Source organism: Pleurodeles waltl, chromosome 3_1 (genome assembly GCF_031143425.1).
Source record: "Pleurodeles waltl isolate 20211129_DDA chromosome 3_1, aPleWal1.hap1.20221129, whole genome shotgun sequence".
In the NCBI taxonomy this organism is placed as follows: Eukaryota; Metazoa; Chordata; class Amphibia; order Caudata; family Salamandridae; genus Pleurodeles; species Pleurodeles waltl.
Window position 1 is genome coordinate 1,761,321,988 of NC_090440.1, and position 20,474 is coordinate 1,761,342,461.

Here is a 20,474-nt window from a genome sequence, read left to right on the forward strand (position 1 = left end):
TTTTAGCCCTTACCAAATATCAGAACAGACTGACAACCTGCATAAGTGGTGTAAAGTGTGGAAAGAAGGGGTGGGACAGAGTTGTGCTGTGTACCCGACCTCGAATAAATGGTTTTTACACTGATATGGCTTGTCTCCAGCATCCAGTCCTTTCATAAGGTAAATGAGCAGTCCCATAAGGGTGAAAAAGAAGAAGAGTTGGATGTAAATGTAAATATAATACCAATGTGTGTGAAACAGATTATAAATTTAAAAATAACTCGAGCTTTGCAGCAACACTGCTGGGAAGAGTGGGCATAACCCAACTCAAACTTAACTTAGGTTGACATTCTAATTTACCGAACAGCCTGTTACAGTCTGTACCTTTGATTACTTCAGTCAAGACAATGACTGAGGCAATACTAAGCTTTGTTCTTTTAAACAACAGTATTTTATACAGTTACCTTTACGACCCCTGGTCAACAGCCTTGCAGATAATCTATTGTTACAGGAATGATTTTGTTACCGTCCTATGGGGTTCTAAATGTCTTCAAGCCCTCACCAATATTTAATAATATAAGTTGCCATACCTGTGCCTTTTGGTTTTTCCGTACACAATAATGTGGCAAAGCAAAACTGCTTTGCCAATCTTACAGTAATATCTAGTGACCACAGCCTTTTGTAATATTATTTTCATAGCATGTGGTCTCTGAATAACAGGAAACTGAAAGTTGGATATATATTTGTTATGAATGCCGAAGTTAAAGCCACACAAAGAATAAAATAATTTTAAGGTAAAACGTGTGGGGGTTATCAAAGCCTAAACCTACTTAAACATTGCAGCTCATTGCTACTCTGTTACACTGCACAGATGGTCAGCCTATCCATATTTGGTACCTGCATAAAATTTATATTTCAATTTTATGTTCTCTTTTAATGGTATTTTTCAGATATTTTCTTCATGGTGTGTAAAGCAGAGTGCTACCTTTTTAACATTACGTACAATTGCAAAGCTTTCCTAAGTGCGGGGGCCTGGCTAACCATTGCAGAACTTATCAAGGATGCTTGGTAAGGATGCAGACTCTACCATCACTTTACGAACTGGGTATCAAGTACAAATATACAATACAAGAAACCAAATATACATTACAAGAAACTGTGAAGCAATCTAACGGTAAAGAAAATGAAAACAAAACAATAGAAGTTGCAAATAAGTAATTTAACTATAGATTAAATTACCTGCGGATAGGAAAAGAAATGAGCAAGTACATTGAAATCAATGGTTTTTCCTAGACTGAGTGACAATAAATTAGAGCCTAAATGTAAGCTAGGTACCAGCATGGTGTGGGTATGTCAAATAAAAGTCACAACTGGAACTCTATAGGAAACAATGGTGGATCCTAACAATACCAGTGATCCATGCAGACAGAGCGTAGCACAACTGTATTTCTGTACAGAGGAGGGTAATGGCTAGCCTTCACTCTAGACTCTGTTGGCATTACCAGAGCAACACTAGTCTCAAGGTCTTAGCTTCAAATATATTGCAACTTCAGAGGGTGATCAAACAAGCAGGAATTCAGCAGTAGCAATTACACAAGTGATTTGAGTTTGAAAAATGTTCTTACATGAGAAAGAAATCCACAGTGAATTTGTTTACAGAAACAGGCAAGGACCCCCTTACAGCCACCATACCAATACAATTGATCCATTTTATTTTTGGTGTGGAGAATACTAAAGTGAACTTTCAAAGTGACCCAAGTCTTGCTTCTTGCAAATGATAAAGAGTGCCATTAAAGAAGGATCAGCCTTTCTCACTTGTCCTGGACGGCAGGGGTAGGTTAATATCCAGATGAAGAGAAATTCTCAGATGATTTTCAATTAATACAATTTCAATGGAAATGTGTTTCCATAGCTCTACCACAATCTGAAATATCCAGTTTAAAATGTGACAGAGCACATATACATTAAATATTTATTTGGTATTAAATTTCACCATAACACAACATATTTTTTTTTTAAATCACTCTATAAATCTAGACATTGACAAACACACAAATAACTACATTATACTCGTTTTTTAAAATTCTACAAAATCTTCCATTAAGTTTAGGTGTAAATGTACTGCAGTTCTGCAATGTTTTAAACAATCCTACTGTCTTGGTAAACACATTAAAGTCATGACAGGACACTATTGCCATCTCATTTGCCATAAGCAAACGTAGACAATTTTCAAACTAAGCACTATCATTTGAAATACTACCATAACATTTTACATTGAAAACATAGGGGGAATGTTGGGTGTACACTTAAACTGTTACACAAATGAAAGGGTAAATATGGGCAAACACAAAATGGCTGTGGAAGCTAGTCAGTGAAAAGAACCATGAAAGCCAGCTATTCTGTTGAATACATACATGTTCAACTCCTCTCCCATGATTTAAATGGACATGTTTTATTTCTTTGAACAATGTTTCCTTTCTGATACTTTTTTCACGTTCCCTGACTATGAAGTCAGGCACAGAAACAAATTTATGAATAATTCAGAAAGGGAAGAGCAGAGAGAAATATAGATCCGAAGATGATTGACCAATGTCTTGGAATGTAGCGTTAAACTCTTTCACAAAAAAAGCTACGAAGTGCAGAACAGCAAGTCTTTACCAACCTAGAACAAAATATTTAAAATGAGGCAAAAATGCTGCTCTTAGACCTTGAAACATGAGCTCTACTCCTGCCTCAAATATTTGATAACATTAGTGTGTGATTTTGGGCAAAGCAACATTGTCTGTGTCACATAAAACAAAACCTGCTGAGTGGTGTTGAGTCCCATCACAACCACAGGCACTGAATAGTAAACCATAAAAATGCAGTAAGTTTCTAATTCTGTTATTTTGTGAATAAATCTCAAACAGTTCAGAATGACTTTCGTAAGACACACCTATTTTATATTTTTAAAGAAAATGCATAAAAGGCAAGGTCCTTAGATTTCGTAACAAATAATATGCTTAGGCACATTGAGTTGGTTTTCAGTGTACAACAATCCAAGCATCATGTATAGAACAAAAGAGAAAATGGGGTAAACAGGAATTCAATTAAATGATAGCAGCATGTACTATGTTCTTTCTTATCGTTTGGTAGCTGTCTTTTTTTTTAACAGACATTAAACAATGATGAATACGTACTGCACTTAAACTCAAATGTTGCTCCTTAGAAAGCATTAACTGAAATGCTCACTGTCAAATTAGTGCTTGAAAGAAAAAAAAAAAAAGAATGAATCCTGACTTGTTCCCATGAAACTTAGACAAGTCAAAAACATATATGGGATTGCGGCATGATAAACTACTACATTCCCTAGCATGCCCCATAGGTCCACAAACCAGAAAATGTATGAGCACTGCTGGATGTACTCAGGCAAGTGGTTGATTGCTAGCTAACGGAACCAGACATACATACATATATATATATATATATATATAATAAAGAGAACAAAAGTTAAACACATGATAACAGGTGAATGTACAAAAAGCATAAAGAAGTGCACGTCTTGATGTTTTTGGTAAACCACTAGTTAAAAAACATACAATGTGTTTTTCGAGGTGCACCTTGATCCAGGATTACTAAATGGAATGTTAATTCTGTAAAATAAGCTTCAATGTGTTGGTAATGAGCTATGATACCTCATTTTCATACTAAAAACCTAAAAGACTTGATTAGATACAATAGATAAACCAAGGACCAATGGTCCTAAACAAAACATCTTCAATTTCTGCTGTTCCTATTTCACTCCTCAATGCATCATAGCCATGAGCATTTACTTACATAATAGAAGAATCAAATGAATTCACAGAGTGTGAAGAATGGTTAAGATAAGGGGAAGGACATAAACAGAGGTGAAGACATGAGCAATCAATGATAAACTATGAAGTCAGGAGACCATTTATTATTCCACATTTTCCAATTTAACCCAGAGCACATTCCTGGTCAAATTACTGACTTTCTGTATTTCTGTTTCCCAATCAACTAAAATGGGAGAAGTGTATCAACAAGTTAACACCATACAAAACACTCTGTGAAAAATGGACATTATAGAAATTTCAAGAAACAACAGAAAATATAACCTTGAAACTGGGAATTCATTTGATAATTCTAGAATGAAACTGAAATCACACACACAATAGTACAATATATTTAGAGTACATACATCATCTACATTAAAACACAAAGAAACAATTATCTTGGTTCCTGAGCAAAATGATCTTAAAAATACCAGAACCTGCATAAGCGTCAAAAGTAATAAATATTGGACCTTGTATGACAAGTAACATGAGTAGCTGCTGAAACTGTGCACATATTTTAAGACACTGTTCAGCCCTTTTTAAAGAAATTGCCATTAAATAGGAATAAATCACTAAAAGCATGACTTTTTTTACTGCAATACTTAACCAACTTTGTTGATTTACCTTTTTGGAATTTCAATGACTAATTAGTTTCTTTTCAATATGTGGTTGCTCTGGGCTTCAACAAGTGTATAAGAAATAAGAAAATGACCAATCCCTTGTGATCATCTAACAAAAGAAACACTAGTGATTTTTTTCTCTGGTACTCAAAGAAAAAGAGGGGCACACAGTGACTACCTGAGACACAAGCAGCTAACTGTGAGGTGTGACTTGAAAAGAATGTATCAATGATCTTCAAGTTTAATGATGGGTAGGAGGAATAATATGTTCATAAATACGCAGTCTGATGTAACTAACATTTGTTTACCTATGTCTGTTTTTGTTATATAAAATGAAACAGTATTTTATGAGGTGCTGCCTATTGATTTCCCTTGTACGTGAAGCAGGATAATATTTTTCAAACGGTTAAGGCCTCAACATTGATTTAACCAGGATCTCTTGTGAATCCAAACTCTATGGACTTTTGTTACATAAAAACAAAACAGTACTTTATTTTAGTGTTATGTATACCCAATAATGTATATATATGAATTATTCACATTGTAATATTTTATAGTATAAAAGACTAAGGTCAAAAAAAAGTTAAGAGTTTCCCATTTTAGCATTATTCAACTAACAAAAACATGCATAGATTAGGAAATAAATGTGTATCTAAAACTATAAATCTTTTATACAATTTTTCCCTGCAACTAACAGTTACCAGGGCACGTATTAAAATATTCCACCTTGACCCTTGCCTAGATCATATCTTGTATATGAAAATATTGGTTTACATAGCCAAGTGGATTCCGAGAGGATCATCAGGTTTTGTTGATGTGTTCTATTCAAGGAGGGTTTCCACTGCTGTCTGCATGTCAGAAAACGCATTAACTAGAAGGGATAGCAACATTGGCAATAATGGTAGGGGCTGTCCACATATACAACCTTTAAATTAACTGATTATTAATTCTCTGAAAGTGGGAGAACTCTGGTATTGAGTACAGTACTGTCAGAATGTACTTGCTTATAATGTCCGTTATTCTATGATATGCAATCATCTGCTATTGATTTTTTGTTTTTTGTTTTTATATTTTTTTCATTTTGAACAAAACATATGCAAGTTTGATATGATTTGCAAAGCACACGTGTTTACAAAGAAATCTGCAAAAACTGATCACATGAAGTACTTTGATACACTTTTGGCAAACAATAAAACATTTCATGTCATTCGTGCCAGTTTGTCACAGTGTAAACAACATACAGATATCCCTTCTAAAAAGATATTTACTTTATTATGATCCATCCATAAAGACACAAATGATATATGGTGTCCTCTCCACTAAATTCTGAGAAATGTTTTGTTTTAAGAAAGGAAAAAACTAAAAGTTAAAATGTCTTAATTATTGAATGCACATAAAAATTGGTCCAAATGAGCAAAAGAACGACATATAATACAGTATAAGAAAACAGTTCACAGCATTTTGATCACGATTCAGGCACACTAATGACAGGGGAGGTCTAGCAGATACTGAGCACCCCAAAAATTCGGCATATTTTCAAATAAATCAATTAAGCAGCTGTAATAGATGATGCAAAGGACAGGTCAGTAATAAGTCCTTATATGTTATGCAGACTGCCTCTGCATATCACACAGAATGCAGCATTTCATATTGGGAAATTATGAATAATGCTTCTCAAATGTGGGGAAAATTAAAACCATATAAAACTCAGCAAATAACCAAAGTAGGCATTGTTTTAATTACGCTATCGTAGGGAACTGCAAATACCTGATGACCACAGCACCAAAAACGTTGCAGCACACTCATGATTTTGATATAGCAACACACTTTCCAAAAAGTAATTTGAAGTGTAAATGTTTGCTGTCATTATCCAACAATCAATCACAGGAAAAGCTGTCTCTGAACATTTTATGAACTTTATTTCTGCCACTGTGTTATTTTACACTCTTTTAAAAGCACTAATATTTGACAAATTATTCACAGAATATTTATATTGCGAAATACCTGAACTATTGCAGTCCTTTAATTAATTTCAGAAATGAAACTACACACTGTTTTGTAACAACTGATATTAAAGACACAAATGTGAGTGCAAAACAGAAGTCAGACTGCAATCATTTTTAATTGCAGATTGAAAAAAATTACGAAAGTATATATATTTTTTTTAAAGATGGATGGTGAGCACAGTCCGATTTAAAATAAAACATGATAATTTTTGCTTTTATTGACCATCACAGCATGAGATTATTAGCCTTTAAAAGTTGGCATACAAAAGATACAAGAGCTACTTCTGTTGTACCATAAAGTGCTGGAAAAAGTGAATGATGTATATATACTTGTGCCTAAAACAAGATATCAATAATAGAGTTTTTACACAAACACTTTATCTAACCTTTGCCCGTACTGTTAATATTTCTTAATTTGCAGACCAAGTCTGATAAAGATTTACAATGCAGTAATCTACAAGACTGCTACTGTACTTGAAAACATAAAATGTTTACAGGCACTACTAATGAATGCAGTGTAATCTGCAAATCTTAAAAGGGTAACAAGTGTAACAGATTTTTATGAATCCCATTATTAATGTAGTTGTCGTTAAAGGTGCATCTAGCAGAACAACTGAGAACTTGTAATGCCTCTGTGAATGAGCCATGTTAATTGCACTTTGTTCTGTACAGTATCACTGTGGCTTAATTATCTGTAATTTCCACCTTTCCATTTACTATGTTCTGGGTGATCTGCCAAAAGGCTAGCAAGCAGGTAGTAGCTCTTATAACACAATATTCTGGCTGTAGCAATCCTATAAGTTCACAATGTTTCTGGTTTTTAATGGGCGTGAGATCTTAGCTTTAACAGCTAAATGCATGATGAAGGAATTTAGAAATTCAGATAACCACTTACCATCAAAATTTAATTTACAGAAAGCTTTATTCACACAAACTTGCAAAACAGCCAAAGGAAGGGAAAAAATCATAATTGCGCCACAAAATGAAAAACAGTTAATACACAATAGGAATTATATGGAAGTCTGAATGCTGGTTGAATAAATTGTATTTCATAAGTTACATTTTCAGCACTGCTGTTACTGTTTTCATTGTTAAATATGACTGAAGCATTACAAAACTAATATATTAGCTTTCATTGGATTTCATGCAAAAATCAAAAGTGCAAAAAAGAGTCCATAGTCAGTGTAACACAAGAGCACACAAGTTATTGTTCATTCCAACACGGTCATGCCACACTACATGTTCAAAAAAAAAAAAAAAAAAGTGCTCCATTCATTCCCTGAACATGATTTTTAGTCCCATTGTGTTTCTACTCTTTCTGTGTTATAATTATTCAAACAGTCACTGTTAGGGCTCTTCACCAGGACGTTCAGGTCGACGTCACGCCCTGCCTGCTGGCTGTCAGGACTGGGGGACGCGCCTCTGCCAGACTCACCTTCTTCCGAATGTCCTCATCGTTGGCACCAAGGGAAGCATATAGCTTAAATGCTGCTTGCCGCAGTTCATGTGCATGTTTTAGGTCATGGTCAAGCTGCACAAAACAACAAAATGGACAAGTTAATTAATAGCAGGCAAAGAGCATATTGTTTAGTTACAAACAAGAGAGAGAAACAATGCTAAAAATAAACTTGAGTTACAGAACCTCCTTAGGTCATTTTGACCTTCTACTAAGCTCTCAGTCTGTAGGGAGCAGAGTTTTCTAGAGGGCAATAATTCAGGCAATCCAGCCATGAATTTGTTGATCTCCTTTAGCTGTTATGTTTAAAATGTCCCTTGGTGTTACTAACAGCACAAATGACTTTAGTGGCAGGGATAGTGTAACAAGGAATGTGAACAAAGAAGCTATAAACTGGAGGTGCTTTTTCAAGCTGGGTAACTAATCTTGTTTATGTAGGATAACAGTTCTGAAATTAAAAGTAATTCCCCCTGCATGCTTATGAGCTTTGATGCCAGAAAACTAAGGGTGAACCTTCAAAAAACCAAGAGACCTTTAAATAAACAATCCTTCAGCCTATTATGGGTCTGCAGCACTAGTGATTAGGAGGTGCAGTAGGCTTCTTTGAAAAAGACTGGTTGTCGCGCACTGTTCTTTGTCTTGAAGAAAGGGGCACTGCTAGGTGGACTCTAGACAGATACATTCATGCATACAAGTTAATGTTCACCTAAACTTCTCAAACTATTTAACAATCTTGTGGCATTGCAAGTTAAATGTATCACTTAATTAGCATTCTTCAAATGTTTTAGCTTGTTATCCATCATGGGAGTTTTTCAGTTTTTACTTCTTATATCAATTTTCTTTGATATTATTAGGGTCTGAATCATATGACTTCCATTGTAGTGGTAGTCTACTGTTAATGTATATGTTTCATGCACAATGATATGGACAGTTGCCTATTCAAGTCAAGGAGAAAAAGGGAAAAACATTTTTCTCAAAGGCTTCTAACAATGGCAGAAAGAAACACTTATCAAGTGTGAAATGAATGGTAGAGAGTGGCTACATAGCTGCTGATGTTAAATGCTGGGGTGCAACCATACAAGCAGATGTGAGCGTAACAGAGTCTGTAAAAGACAGAGTGTCCCAAGGTAAGTACATTTTTCTAATAGAGATTTCCAATCATAGAATCTTCACCTTGGAATCGATACCCAAGCCATACCTTAACAGAAGTAGGTCTGTTAACTGGCTCAAAACAGAAAGTCTTGGAGAACCGAGCAAGAAAAATGTCCGTCACAACAGACCTGACTTTCCAAGCTGTAGAGCTTCAAGAACATGTGTAGCAAAGACATGGTGGCAATGTGGCAGATGTGCAGGACAGGTACCCCACACGCTAACACAGAAGTGGTGGCCTTGTCCCTGGTGAAATGGACCCCCAAGCCCTCATGGGCTACTTCACTACTAATAAGTAGCAGATCTTAATGCAGAGAACAATCCATCGAGAGATGGCATGCTTCTGCACAGCCTTGCCCTTTTTCACGCCAGTGAACCCGATGAAGAGCTGATCGTCCACCTGATAGTCACTGGTGTGATCAATGTAAAACAAAAAATGTATCTTCGGGTCTAGGCGATGGAGCCTCTCCTCTTCATTGAAACGATGAGGATGTGCGAAAAAGGTAGGCAGAGTGATACATTGGCCGATATGAAAGGGAGTGATAACATTTGGCAGGACAAAGGCATGCATTTAAAGAACCAGACTTTCAGCAAAAAAGCTGGTGTAGGGAGGATGGACAAACAGCTTGAAGCTCACTTACCCTCCTGACCGATGTAATGTCCACCAAGAAGAACATTTTCAGGTTCAAGAGCTGCAGAGGACAGTTGTGTAATGGCTCAAATGAAGAACACATCACAAACGGTAGGACCAGAGTACCCATTTGTCGCATAGGCTCTCAGTCTAATGAGACTACTGGATTTGAGTGGCAGAATCGCCTGCAGTGTGGGAGACTGAGTCTTAACCAACTACAGGTGACACCTGTCGCCTCAATCCGGGTTTTGCTCCGGCAAACCAGCAGTGTCTCATCTCTACCCAAGAGCAGGGATGATTGGGCAGCCGAGCGCATGACACAAATGACTCCTCAGGGAAATCGTGGTCACTCAGATCTCATCCGTTTCTCTCAGTTACATTAGTCTCACATATACAAGGACAAGCAGAGGCAGTATATGTTTCAATAAGGTTTTAATGACGCAACTGCATTTTAGACAAAGTATGTACTGCAATTACCAGGACGATAAAGCATAACAGGACTACAATTGTGACGAGGAGAGTAAAGAATACAAATAACGCAACCATATTGTCACTAGAGTCAATAGAATAATTCCTACCTAGGCTATATTAGAGCACAGCATGTTAAGCTCTAGTTCTGCCCTTCAGGTTCCCCTGGGAAGACATCACCCCATACCTGAGCAAAGGCCTGAAGTCTGCATAAGCAGCTGTAGCGAAGCGTTCAGCAATCAACATACAGTTGTAGTCATCTGGCTGGAATCTCCCTCTGTGTATGGGACAGGGAAGTGTTTTATAATAAAACAACTGATTTTCTGAGAAAATGTCCCTACATAAGGATGTATATGTTTCTATGAATACCAGAGACAAAGCGTTACCACGTTTTAGTGGCAACCTATCTCACTGCAGCCTTGAGAGAAGCACAGAGTGCTTGTTTTAAAAAAAAAAAACAGTGCTGGCCTCCGCAAATGTGGCTATTATTAAAATAATAAACAAAGCTGAATAAAATATATCTAGGTTAAAGTGCACAGCAGCAGGCCTAGTGTGCCAAAATAACATGCATGGAACTTATAACTAAAATGGCTACACAACACATTCATGAAAGAGATCTGGTGCCACCCCTGGGTGGAGGTGCGATTGGTGATTCACAAGGAACTGACTGCTGAGTTAGTCCTGCGCGGCAATTCAAGGAGCCTGCCAGGTGGTGTACCACCAGGAACATTTCCTGAGGTTCCAATTCAAGTAGAGGGAAGAAGAGCCTCTGCACTGGGCTGGAGCCTCCTTTTTGCCCTGTTTGTTACAATACCACAAGTAGGTGGTGGTGTTCTTGAACACCTGAACTCACTTCCCTTTGATGAATGGAAGGAAGGCTTTCAATGACAAGCAGATCGCTCTCAGCTCCAGAAGACTGATATAAAGCTGTGAGTCTGCCACAGACAAGAGTCCTCCAACTCTCCCAGGTGGCGCCCCAACCTAGAAGTGATGCATTAGTCACCACTGTCGGCTCCGGATGGGGAAGAGAGACGCCTCTGCGGCCGGCTCAATTGTGGTATGTCAGTCATTACTGAATATCTTTTGCATTCTCCCCTGAAATCTGGACCAGGCTGAGAGGTTCCTCTGGTGCTGCGCCCACTGGGACTTCAGATCCCACTACAGAGTTCACATATGCCATCTATCATGCTTTACCAGCAGGATGCAGGAGATTCTCAGACCCAGCAGCCTCAGAGTCAGTCTCACCGAAATCCAGGATTGAGTCTAAAACATTGGGAATATATCCTCAATATCCTGTACTCTCCCCTCCTAAGGGCAGGTGCAGAATTGTGTTGTATCCAGAATGGCTCCATCTGAGAGGGAGTCAGTAATGTCTTGGGGATGTAGATAGTGAACCCCAGCGAGTGCTAGATGTTTGCCATGTCTGGAGGTGGGTGATAATTGCCTGGGGTGAGCCTGCCTTCAGCAGTTGTTGAGAGAGAGGAAGACTGGAAAGCCTGACCTCTGAAGATGAGCTGCAACCACCACCATTACTTTCAGAAACACCTGAGTTGTGTTGGTGAGGCCCAGCAAATTGAAAATGCTTGTGACCCACCACGAACCGCAGGTAACTGCAGTGGCTTCACAGGAAGGTTGTGTGATAATAAGCGTCCTGCAAATCCAATGCTACCATCAAGCCTTCAAGTGTAGGGCAAACAGGACCTGAGCCAGGCTTAGCATTTTGAATTTCTCTCTCCACAGAAGTGCATTCGGAGGGTGCAAAACAGGATAAGAGGAAAAGAGGGAATCCTCTGTCCTGTTTTTGGCACGAGAAAGTATATAATGAATATAATGTACAACCTACTTCTGGCACTGGTACCCTCTCAATGGCTCCTTTGGTCAAAAGAGCCTGCCCTTTTTGACAGAGGAAAGAGAGGTGGCCCTCTGTTAGCTTTACCTGGGATGGTAGCAAAGACGGAGGGGTTTCCACAAATGAGAGGGCATACCCCTTTCCAAATAATCTGAAGCAGACTGCTGAGGCAGGTGGTGTCTGATACTAAAGCAATGGCTGTGTGAACGGAGAGTATACTAAACTGGCTTAGAGGCTATGGATGCTGGTGGTGGACTGGACAGCTCGCAGAGCCGGGCTCCTCCGTCCTTTATGTGATCCACAGCTCCATCCACGAAGAACAAGTTATTTCCCTTCGGTAATGCCTAATCTGGTAGAGACTATCTAGCCGCAGATTCTTTATCTGAGAATTATCCCCTAGCGTCAGACTGAATCCGTAATTATTTTCATGTGCAGTACCACTGCACGCTGCTACGTTGTTCAGCTATAAGTGGCATCGTCGGCAATATCCGCTCTAGAAGTGACGTACGCAGTGGTGCCTATGTAGGCACAGGGATGTGGAATTCCTATCGCCCGACGCCCGGGAAATCTTGTTTGGGGTCAAGGGCAACAAGTTTTTATGTTTACTTTGTCCTTGGGACAAGTAGGCCCAACCCTCTGCAGCACAAACCCTTTGGCTGCCTGTTTACAGAAAGTGGAACTCTCTGCAGTTGTGGTAATGTGTTTCCAAAAGATAATGCTGTTCGAACTTGTATTTATGGTTCATTATTTGAAAGCCTTCATTATTAGGGTGAGTGCTGTAAATAAATGTTTTAAGGTCACACTTCACTACTGACGTTGGTTCCAGTACAAAAAAAAAAAAAAAACGTGTACACATGTTTGAAAAGTTTAGGCTATGAGGCTAAGTATAATGCTCCCAGAATGTTCTCTGATTAGATGCAAATGAAGTGTCATTTAGTAAAATGTGTTGATGCATGCTAGTATTTCCCAAAAATATTTCTAATGGAAAATCAGTGTAACCATTTTCAACACGATTATGGGAAGCATGAAAATAAACAAACACTGACAAAGCCAACTGATCTGACATATTTTTTATAAGTCTTTTAGTTTCATCAATGCGTGTCTTGTTTTGACATGGCTTTTGTAACACTTTATTGTTGTGGGAGCTACCAGGCCCTCAACATTGTAACAAACACTGGCAAAAACAAAAAAAAAAGTTTTTGAACTCTAAAAGCACACGTTGCCACCAGTGGCATAACAAAGGCCCCGCAGCCGCCCTCCAGGGGGCCCCTTCACCACAGCACCTGCCCTGAGTGAGTCTGGAGAGGGGGCTCCTCCATGTTCTTTGCAAAGGGGTACCCTCCAGTTTCGTTACGTCACTGATTGCCACTGTAGTTCCTGACACTGAACAAAACTACTTTGTGTGCCAATATGCTCCTTGTGGAAGAGCAGAATGCGATCACTCACAGTAAAGCCAGCCGAAAGAGAGAGAAATAGAAGTTTAATAAAAACAAAATGTCTTTGTTAACACCAGACCTAATTAGGGACCAAGACCCACATGTGGGTAGCTTTTTGCATGTCGCAAACAGCGACTTTCGCTGTTTGCTACGTGCAAAAAGCACATTGCGATGCAGAAACCCAGTTTTGCGATTCGGTAAGCTGGTTACCGAATCGCAAAACGGGTTTGCGACTCGCAATTAGGAAGGGGTGTTCCCTTCCTAATTGCGACTCGCAGTGCAATGTAGGATTGTTTTGTGACCGTGGGTGCAAACCAATCGCAGTTTGCACCCATTTCAAATGGGTGCTAACACTTTGGCAAAAGGGAAGGGGTCCACATGGGACCCCTTCCCCATTGTGAATGTCACTGTAAACATTTATGAATCGAAAACGTTTCATTTTTCATTTTTGTAATGCATCTCGTTTTCCTTTTAAGGAAAACGGGCTGCATTACAAAAAAAAAAAAAACTGCTTTATTGAAAAGCAGTCACAGACATGGTGGTCTGCTGTCTCCAGCAGGCCACCATCCCTGTGAGGGCCGCCATTCGCAAGGGGGTCGCAAATTGCGACCCACCTCATGATTATTCATGAGGTGGGCATTTGCGAAGCCCTTGCGAATCACAGATGGTGTCAGGGACACCATCCTACATTCGGATTTGCGACTCGCAAATTGCGAGTCGATCTGACTCGCAATTTGCGGGTCGCAAATCTGAACCTACCTACATGTGGCCCCAAGTTCTTAAAGAAAGTCACAAAAGTGCACCCATTGTATATGTCGTACCCCTATAAAATATTTGTGAACTGTATTTTAGCATGGGTAAATACGCATGTGTAGATTTGCTCATGTGAAAATCTATTGAGCATTTGCAAGTTCATTTTCCCTCCAGCCACTTTCTTCCCAATCCTGGAAGAAGTTCTAATTCTGCCATTGTCAGGAGTAAATGTCCAACCTTTCTTATTATGGGAAAATATTAGAGAGAAGCTGGTGAAAATCTTTAAAACATGCAGGTTAGTAGGTTTGCAGACTCAAAAGCATTCCAGCCCTGGAACTATTGCTTACTGCTTCCTCCAGCCCCACTATGCAGATCTGCAGAAAGGTGGCAAAATAAGGAAATTGCTACAGTAGGGATTGAAACTGCAAGTATTCAAGCCCTACTATGGTAGTAGCCCTGGCATAATAAGATAGGCTATTATCAGAGCTCTTACATAATGAGATTGCTGCCATAATTTGTCGCCACACTACATGGCACCAAAGGGACAAGTAGATCTTTTTACAGGACAAGTAGATTTGAGAAGCAACCTGTCCCCTGGACAAGTAGATATTTTAATAAATTCCACACCCCTGAGGCACCACCCCAGCAAGATGAGGTCAGTTTCTTTTTGTGAATTTCCACACCAGGAGCAGAGCGCCATCAAGAAAATTGACCACTAGTGTGAAAAACTAAGGCCCTGAGAGGGAAACAGCCTCAATTACAGACCAAGGGGGATGGGTGAGTCAGTAAGGAACCTGTTGTAGTTTGGACTCTTGCTCTAGGCAAGACTGCTGGTTAATGGATGACATTAATTTTGCTTGTAGGCGATTATGCCTTTCCTACAAGTCGCAACTGTTGTCCCAACCTTACCGGCTCACTAGCAGCACCTCATTAGAAACACAATAGTAAAAGGTGATTTGTGGCAGCCTTTACGCATGGACTCGAGAACAAGACATCTCAGGGAGTGTTGTGGTTAAACGGAGATTACCCCTTACTCACAGATATATCATGTCTAATATAAACACAGGCAATGACAAAGATGCAGTGAGTTTTTTAATAGTTTTTATTTAACACAACTGCAGTTTGCGATATGTTACATGGGCGCAATGATTAGGATAATGAATAATGCAAGAAACAGAATTGTGAAGACAAGAGTCATTATTACAAAGACCCCCACCATCTTGCAATGTGTGTAAAAGACATACAAGATTTAATATGCCCTAATACCCTAAAGTGATAGGCCTAACCTCCTACCTAAAGGAGAGATGAGTTTGCTAAACCTAATCTGCCAATGCCAGTTCCATGAGAGAAGCCCCCAACCCTTGTTACCTTGGAATTAGGTCTCTATCTCAGACTCCGCAGGGACACGAAGACTGGGTCAGCGTCAAGACGACATGCAGCATCGATATCAGCGATGGTGGCGATGCCCTCTGGTCGGAATCCCTCTGATTATCTGTCTAAAGTACGATGTATTTATACAGATCTACCAGGACCCCTGACGTAGGTGTGTTCCCATACAATAGATAACAGACATACTTCGGATGGCAATTATTATAAACAATCTCTCAAAAGTATAGAGAGGGAAAATCCCTAAGTGTGAACACCTACTGTTTGTTTGTCTTTATTGCTTGATCTTGACGCCTTAGCGAGGTGGCACTGATAATGCAAAGCATAACAAGTGGCCTAACTATAAACAAGGCAACCATCTTAGATGAATTAAATAATTAAATGGGCTAAGATAGAGCAAGCCAAGTAGGTTAAAAGTCACTAGGTGACAGGGGCACGAGTCTGCAAGCCAGAGGCTAAGCTAACTCCTGTTATCCCATTAAAACAAACTAGGATTCACTACAAACCTGCAGCTAGCTAGAATCTCTACAGGCAAGGTGTTACCGAAGGTAAGTCACTTGCTCATCTGATAGCAACTTTTAGCTGCAGATGTCTTACCTAAGGATAGATACCCAGGCAATACATTCCCTGAGGTGGGTCTGCAAAACCGTTTCACACCAAAAAGTCCTGCAGGACCAAACAGGTAGATTGCCCATCCCGAAGGACCGGACCGTCCAGGCAGCAGTGCTTGGTGAATGCGTGCAGAGAAGCCCACATTGCTGCCTAGCAGATGCCCAGGTTTTGACTGGGACTCCGCATGCCAACACAGAGGATGGAGCATAAGCCATGGCGGAATGAGCTTGCAAATCCCCAAGGGGTAGCAGATTTTAATGCAGAGCCCGCTCTATCGAGAGATAGTCTGTTTCTGCACGGCCTTCCCCTTCTTGGCTCTGACAGAGTCAATTGTGAACCTGGAACTCTTTTGTGTGGTCAAGATAGAATATCAATGGTCTTTCTGGGGCCAGCCAGTAAAGTCACTCCTCTTCCTTAGAGAAATACAGCAGAGCATAAAAGGTAGCCATGGTGATGGACTGCCCAACATGTAAGGAAGTGGCAACTTTTAATAAAAAGGAAGTTCTAGTGTGAGGAACCAGCTTGTCTGGGAAGATGGTTACGTAAGGAGCCTGGAGCTCACTTCCCCTCCGGGAAGATGTTATCGCCTCTAGGAAGGCCATCTTGATTGCAAGGAGCCTGAGAAAAGCCCACAACTGCACAGTGTTCACAACAGCTCCGATGAAATGAAATGCCTGAGGGGGGGGAGTCAGGTGTGACTTTGACAGGTTGTTAGCAAACCTCAGCAAGTGCAGGAGGTCCACGTAGTCGGGAGTAGACTGCCTGGGGCAAGCCCACCTTCAATCAATCAAACAATCAATCACAAAATTTATAAAGCGCGCTACTTACCCGTTAGGGTCTCAAGGCACTGGGGGTGGGGGGGAACTACTGGTCGAATAGCCATGTTTTTAGGTGTTTCCTGAAAGACAGGAGGTCCTGGGTCTGGTGCAGGTGGAGCGGTAGGGAGTTCCAGGTCTTGGCGGCGAGGTGAAAACCCAAAACCCAGCTGTTGAGGGAGGAGAAGAAAGGCACTCCTGATCTCCGCAGATGAAGGAAAATGTCACTTACCCAGTGTACATCTGTTCGTGGCATTAGTCGCTGCAGATTCACATGCTGTGCATAGTCCGCCGTCTGGTGTTGGGTCGGAGTGTTACAAGTTGTTTTTCTTCAAAGAAGTCTTTTCGAGTCACGAGACCGAGGGACTCCTCCTCCTTTGTTTCCATTGCGCATGGGCGTCGACTCCATCTTAGATTGTTTTCCCCGCAGAGGGTGAGGTAGGAGTTGTGTATGTTAGTAATAGTGCCCATGCAATGGAATGAATAAGTATGTACAAGATAAAGGTTAAGGTAATATATTTACAAATGTACAAATGTTGGAGATTACTTCCAAACGGCTACAGGCTCCCGGGGAGGCGGGTGGGCGCATGTGAATCTGCAGCGACTAATGCCACGAACAGATGTACACTGGGTAAGTGACATTTTCCGTTCGGTGGCATGTGTAGCTGCAGATACACATGCTGTGCATAGACTAGTAAGCAGTTATCTCCCCAAAAGCGGTGGTTCAGCCTGTAGGAGTGGAAGTAGTTTGAAATAAAGTTCTTAGTACAGCTTGACCTACTGTGGCTTGTTGTGCAGATAGCACGTCTACACAGTAGTGCTTAGTAAATGTGTGAGGCGTAGACCATGTTGCTGCCTTACATATTTCGTTCATTGGAATATTTCCTAGGAAGGCCATGGTAGCGCCTTTCTTTCTGGTTGAGTGTGCCTTTGGTGTAATAGGCAGCTCTCTCTTTGCTTTAAGGTAGCAGGTTTGGATGCACTTAACTATCCATCTGGCTATACCTTGTTTTGATATTGGGTTTCCTGTATGAGGTTTTTGAAATGCAATAAATAGTTGTTTTGTTTTCCTAATTAGTTTTGTTCTGTCAATGTAGTACATTAGTGCTCTTTTGATGTCTAATGTATGTAGTGCCCTTTCAGCTATTGAGTCTGGCTGTGGAAAGAACACTGGTAGTTCTACTGTTTGATTTAAGTGAAACGGTGAGATAACTTTTGGTAAGAATTTTGGATTGGTTCTTAGAACTACCTTATTTTTGTGTATTTGAATAAATGGTTCCTGTATAGTAAACGCCTGAATTTCACTTACTCTTCTTAGAGATGTAATGGCAATGAGAAATGCAACTTTCCACGTTAGGTATTGTATTTTGCAAGAATGCATGGGTTCGAAAGGTGGACCCATGAGTCTTGTTAAGACAATGTTGAGGTTCCATGAAGAAACAGGTGGTGTTCTTGGTGGTATAATTCTTTTTAGGCCTTCCATAAATGCTTTAATGACAGGTATTCTAAACAGTGAAGTTGAATGAGTAATCTGCAGGTATGCAGATATTGCTGCGAGATGTATCTTTATGGAAGAGAAGGCCAGATTTGATTTCAGCAAATGTAGTAAGTATCCTACTATATCTGTTGGAGATGCATGTAATGGTTGAACTTGATTATTATGGCAGTAGCAAACAAATCTTTTCCATTTACTTGCATAGCAGTGTCTAGTGGATGGCCTTCTAGCTTGTTTTATGACCTCCATACATTCTTGTGTGAGGTTTAAGTGTCCAAATTCTAGGATTTAAGGAGCCAAATTGCTAGATTCAGCGATGCTGGGTTTGGATGCCTGATCTGTTGTTTGTGCTGTGTTAACAGATCTGGTCTGTTGGGTAGTTTGACATGAGGCACTACTGACAGGTCTAGTAGTGTTGTATACCAAGGTTGTCTTGCCCATGTAGGTGCTATTAGTATGAGTTTGAGTTTGTTTTGACTCAATCTGTTTACTAGATATGGAAGGAGAGGGAGAGGGGGAAAAGCGTACGCAAATATCCCTGACCAATTCATCCATAGAGCATTGCCTTGAGACTGCTGGTGTGGGTACCTGGATGCGAAGTTTTGGCATTTTGCGTTCTCTTTTGTTGCAAATAGGTCTATTTGAGGTGTTCCCCAAATTTGGAAGTAAGATTTTAGAATTTGGGGGTGAATCTCCCATTCGTGTACTTGTTGGTGATCCCGAGAGAGATTGTCTGCTAGCTGGTTCTGGATCCCTGGAATAAACTGTGCTATTAGGCGAATGTGGTTGTGAATTGCCCACTGCCATATCCTTTGTGCTAGGAGACACAGCTGTGTCGAGTGTGTTCCCCCCTGTTTGTTTAGATAATACATTGTTGTCATGTTGTCTGTTTTGACAAGAATGTATTTGTGGATTATGATGGGTTGAAATGCTTTCAACGCTAGGAATACTGCTAACAATTCGAGGTGATTTATATGAAACCTTCTTTGATGTACGTCCCATTGTCCTTGGATGCTGTGTTGATTGAGGTGTGCTCCCCACCCTGTCATGGAAGCATCTGTAGTTATCACGTATTGTGGCACTGGGTCTTGGAAAGGCCGCCCTTTGTTTAAATTTATACTGTTCCACCATAGAAGCGAGATGTATGTTTGACGGTCTATCAACACCAGATCTAGAAGGTGACCCTGTGCATGTGACCATTGTGATGCTAGGCACTGTTGTAAGGGCCTCATGTGCAATCTTGCGTTTGGGACAATGGCTATGCATGAGGACATCATGCCTAGGAGTTTTAACACCATCTTTGCATGTATTTTTTGTGTTGGATACATGGCTTGTATGACTTTGTAAAAATGTTGAACCCTTTGTGGACTTGGAGTGGCTATCCCTTTTGTTGTGTTGATTGTCGCTCCCAAGTATTGCTGTGTTTGGCACGGCAGAATGTGTGACTTTGTATAGTTGATGGAGAACCCTAGTTTGTAGAGGGTTTGTATGACATAATCTGTGTGGTGTGAACACTTTGTTAGGGAGTTGGTCTTGATTAACCAATCGTCTAGGTAGGGGAACACGTGTATTTGCTGCCTTCTGATATGTGCAGCTACTACTGCTGGACATTTTGTAAAGACTCTCGGTGCGGTTGTTATACCGAACGGCAACACTTTGAATTGGTAATGTATTCCCTTGAATACGAACCTTAGGTATTTCCTGTGCGAGGGATGTATCGGTATGTGGAAATACGCGTCTTTTAGATCTAAGGTTGTCATGTAGTCTTGTTGTCTCAACAGTGGTAATACGTCCTGTAGCGTGACCATGTGAAAGTGTTCCGATTTGATGTAGGTGTTTAGTGTTCTGAGATCTAAGATTGGTCTCAGTGTTTTGTCTTTTTTTGGTATTAGAAAGTACAGTGAGTAAACTCCTGTGTTCTTTTGTGGACCTGGTACTAATTCTATTGCGTCTTTTTGCAGTAATGCTTGAACTTCTAGTTGTAGA

The 20,474-nt window shown here is 40.2% G+C and overlaps 1 protein-coding gene across 11 annotated transcripts in view; it reads right to left on the reverse strand.

Annotated features, from left to right (window-relative positions):
• ARMC8 (armadillo repeat containing 8) overlaps positions 1–20,474 on the reverse strand; it is a 526,273-nt gene that overhangs the window by 161,033 nt on the left and 344,766 nt on the right. For 10 of the 11 annotated variants that reach the window (XM_069225737.1, XM_069225740.1, XM_069225739.1 and 7 more), the window contains exon 12: positions 7,874–7,969. In XM_069225737.1, coding sequence (XP_069081838.1) covers positions 7,874–7,969 — 96 coding nt within the window. Of the gene's footprint in view, positions 1–6,330; positions 7,970–20,474 lie in introns of those variants that run through there. The other variant, XM_069225741.1, reaches the window with a different exon arrangement.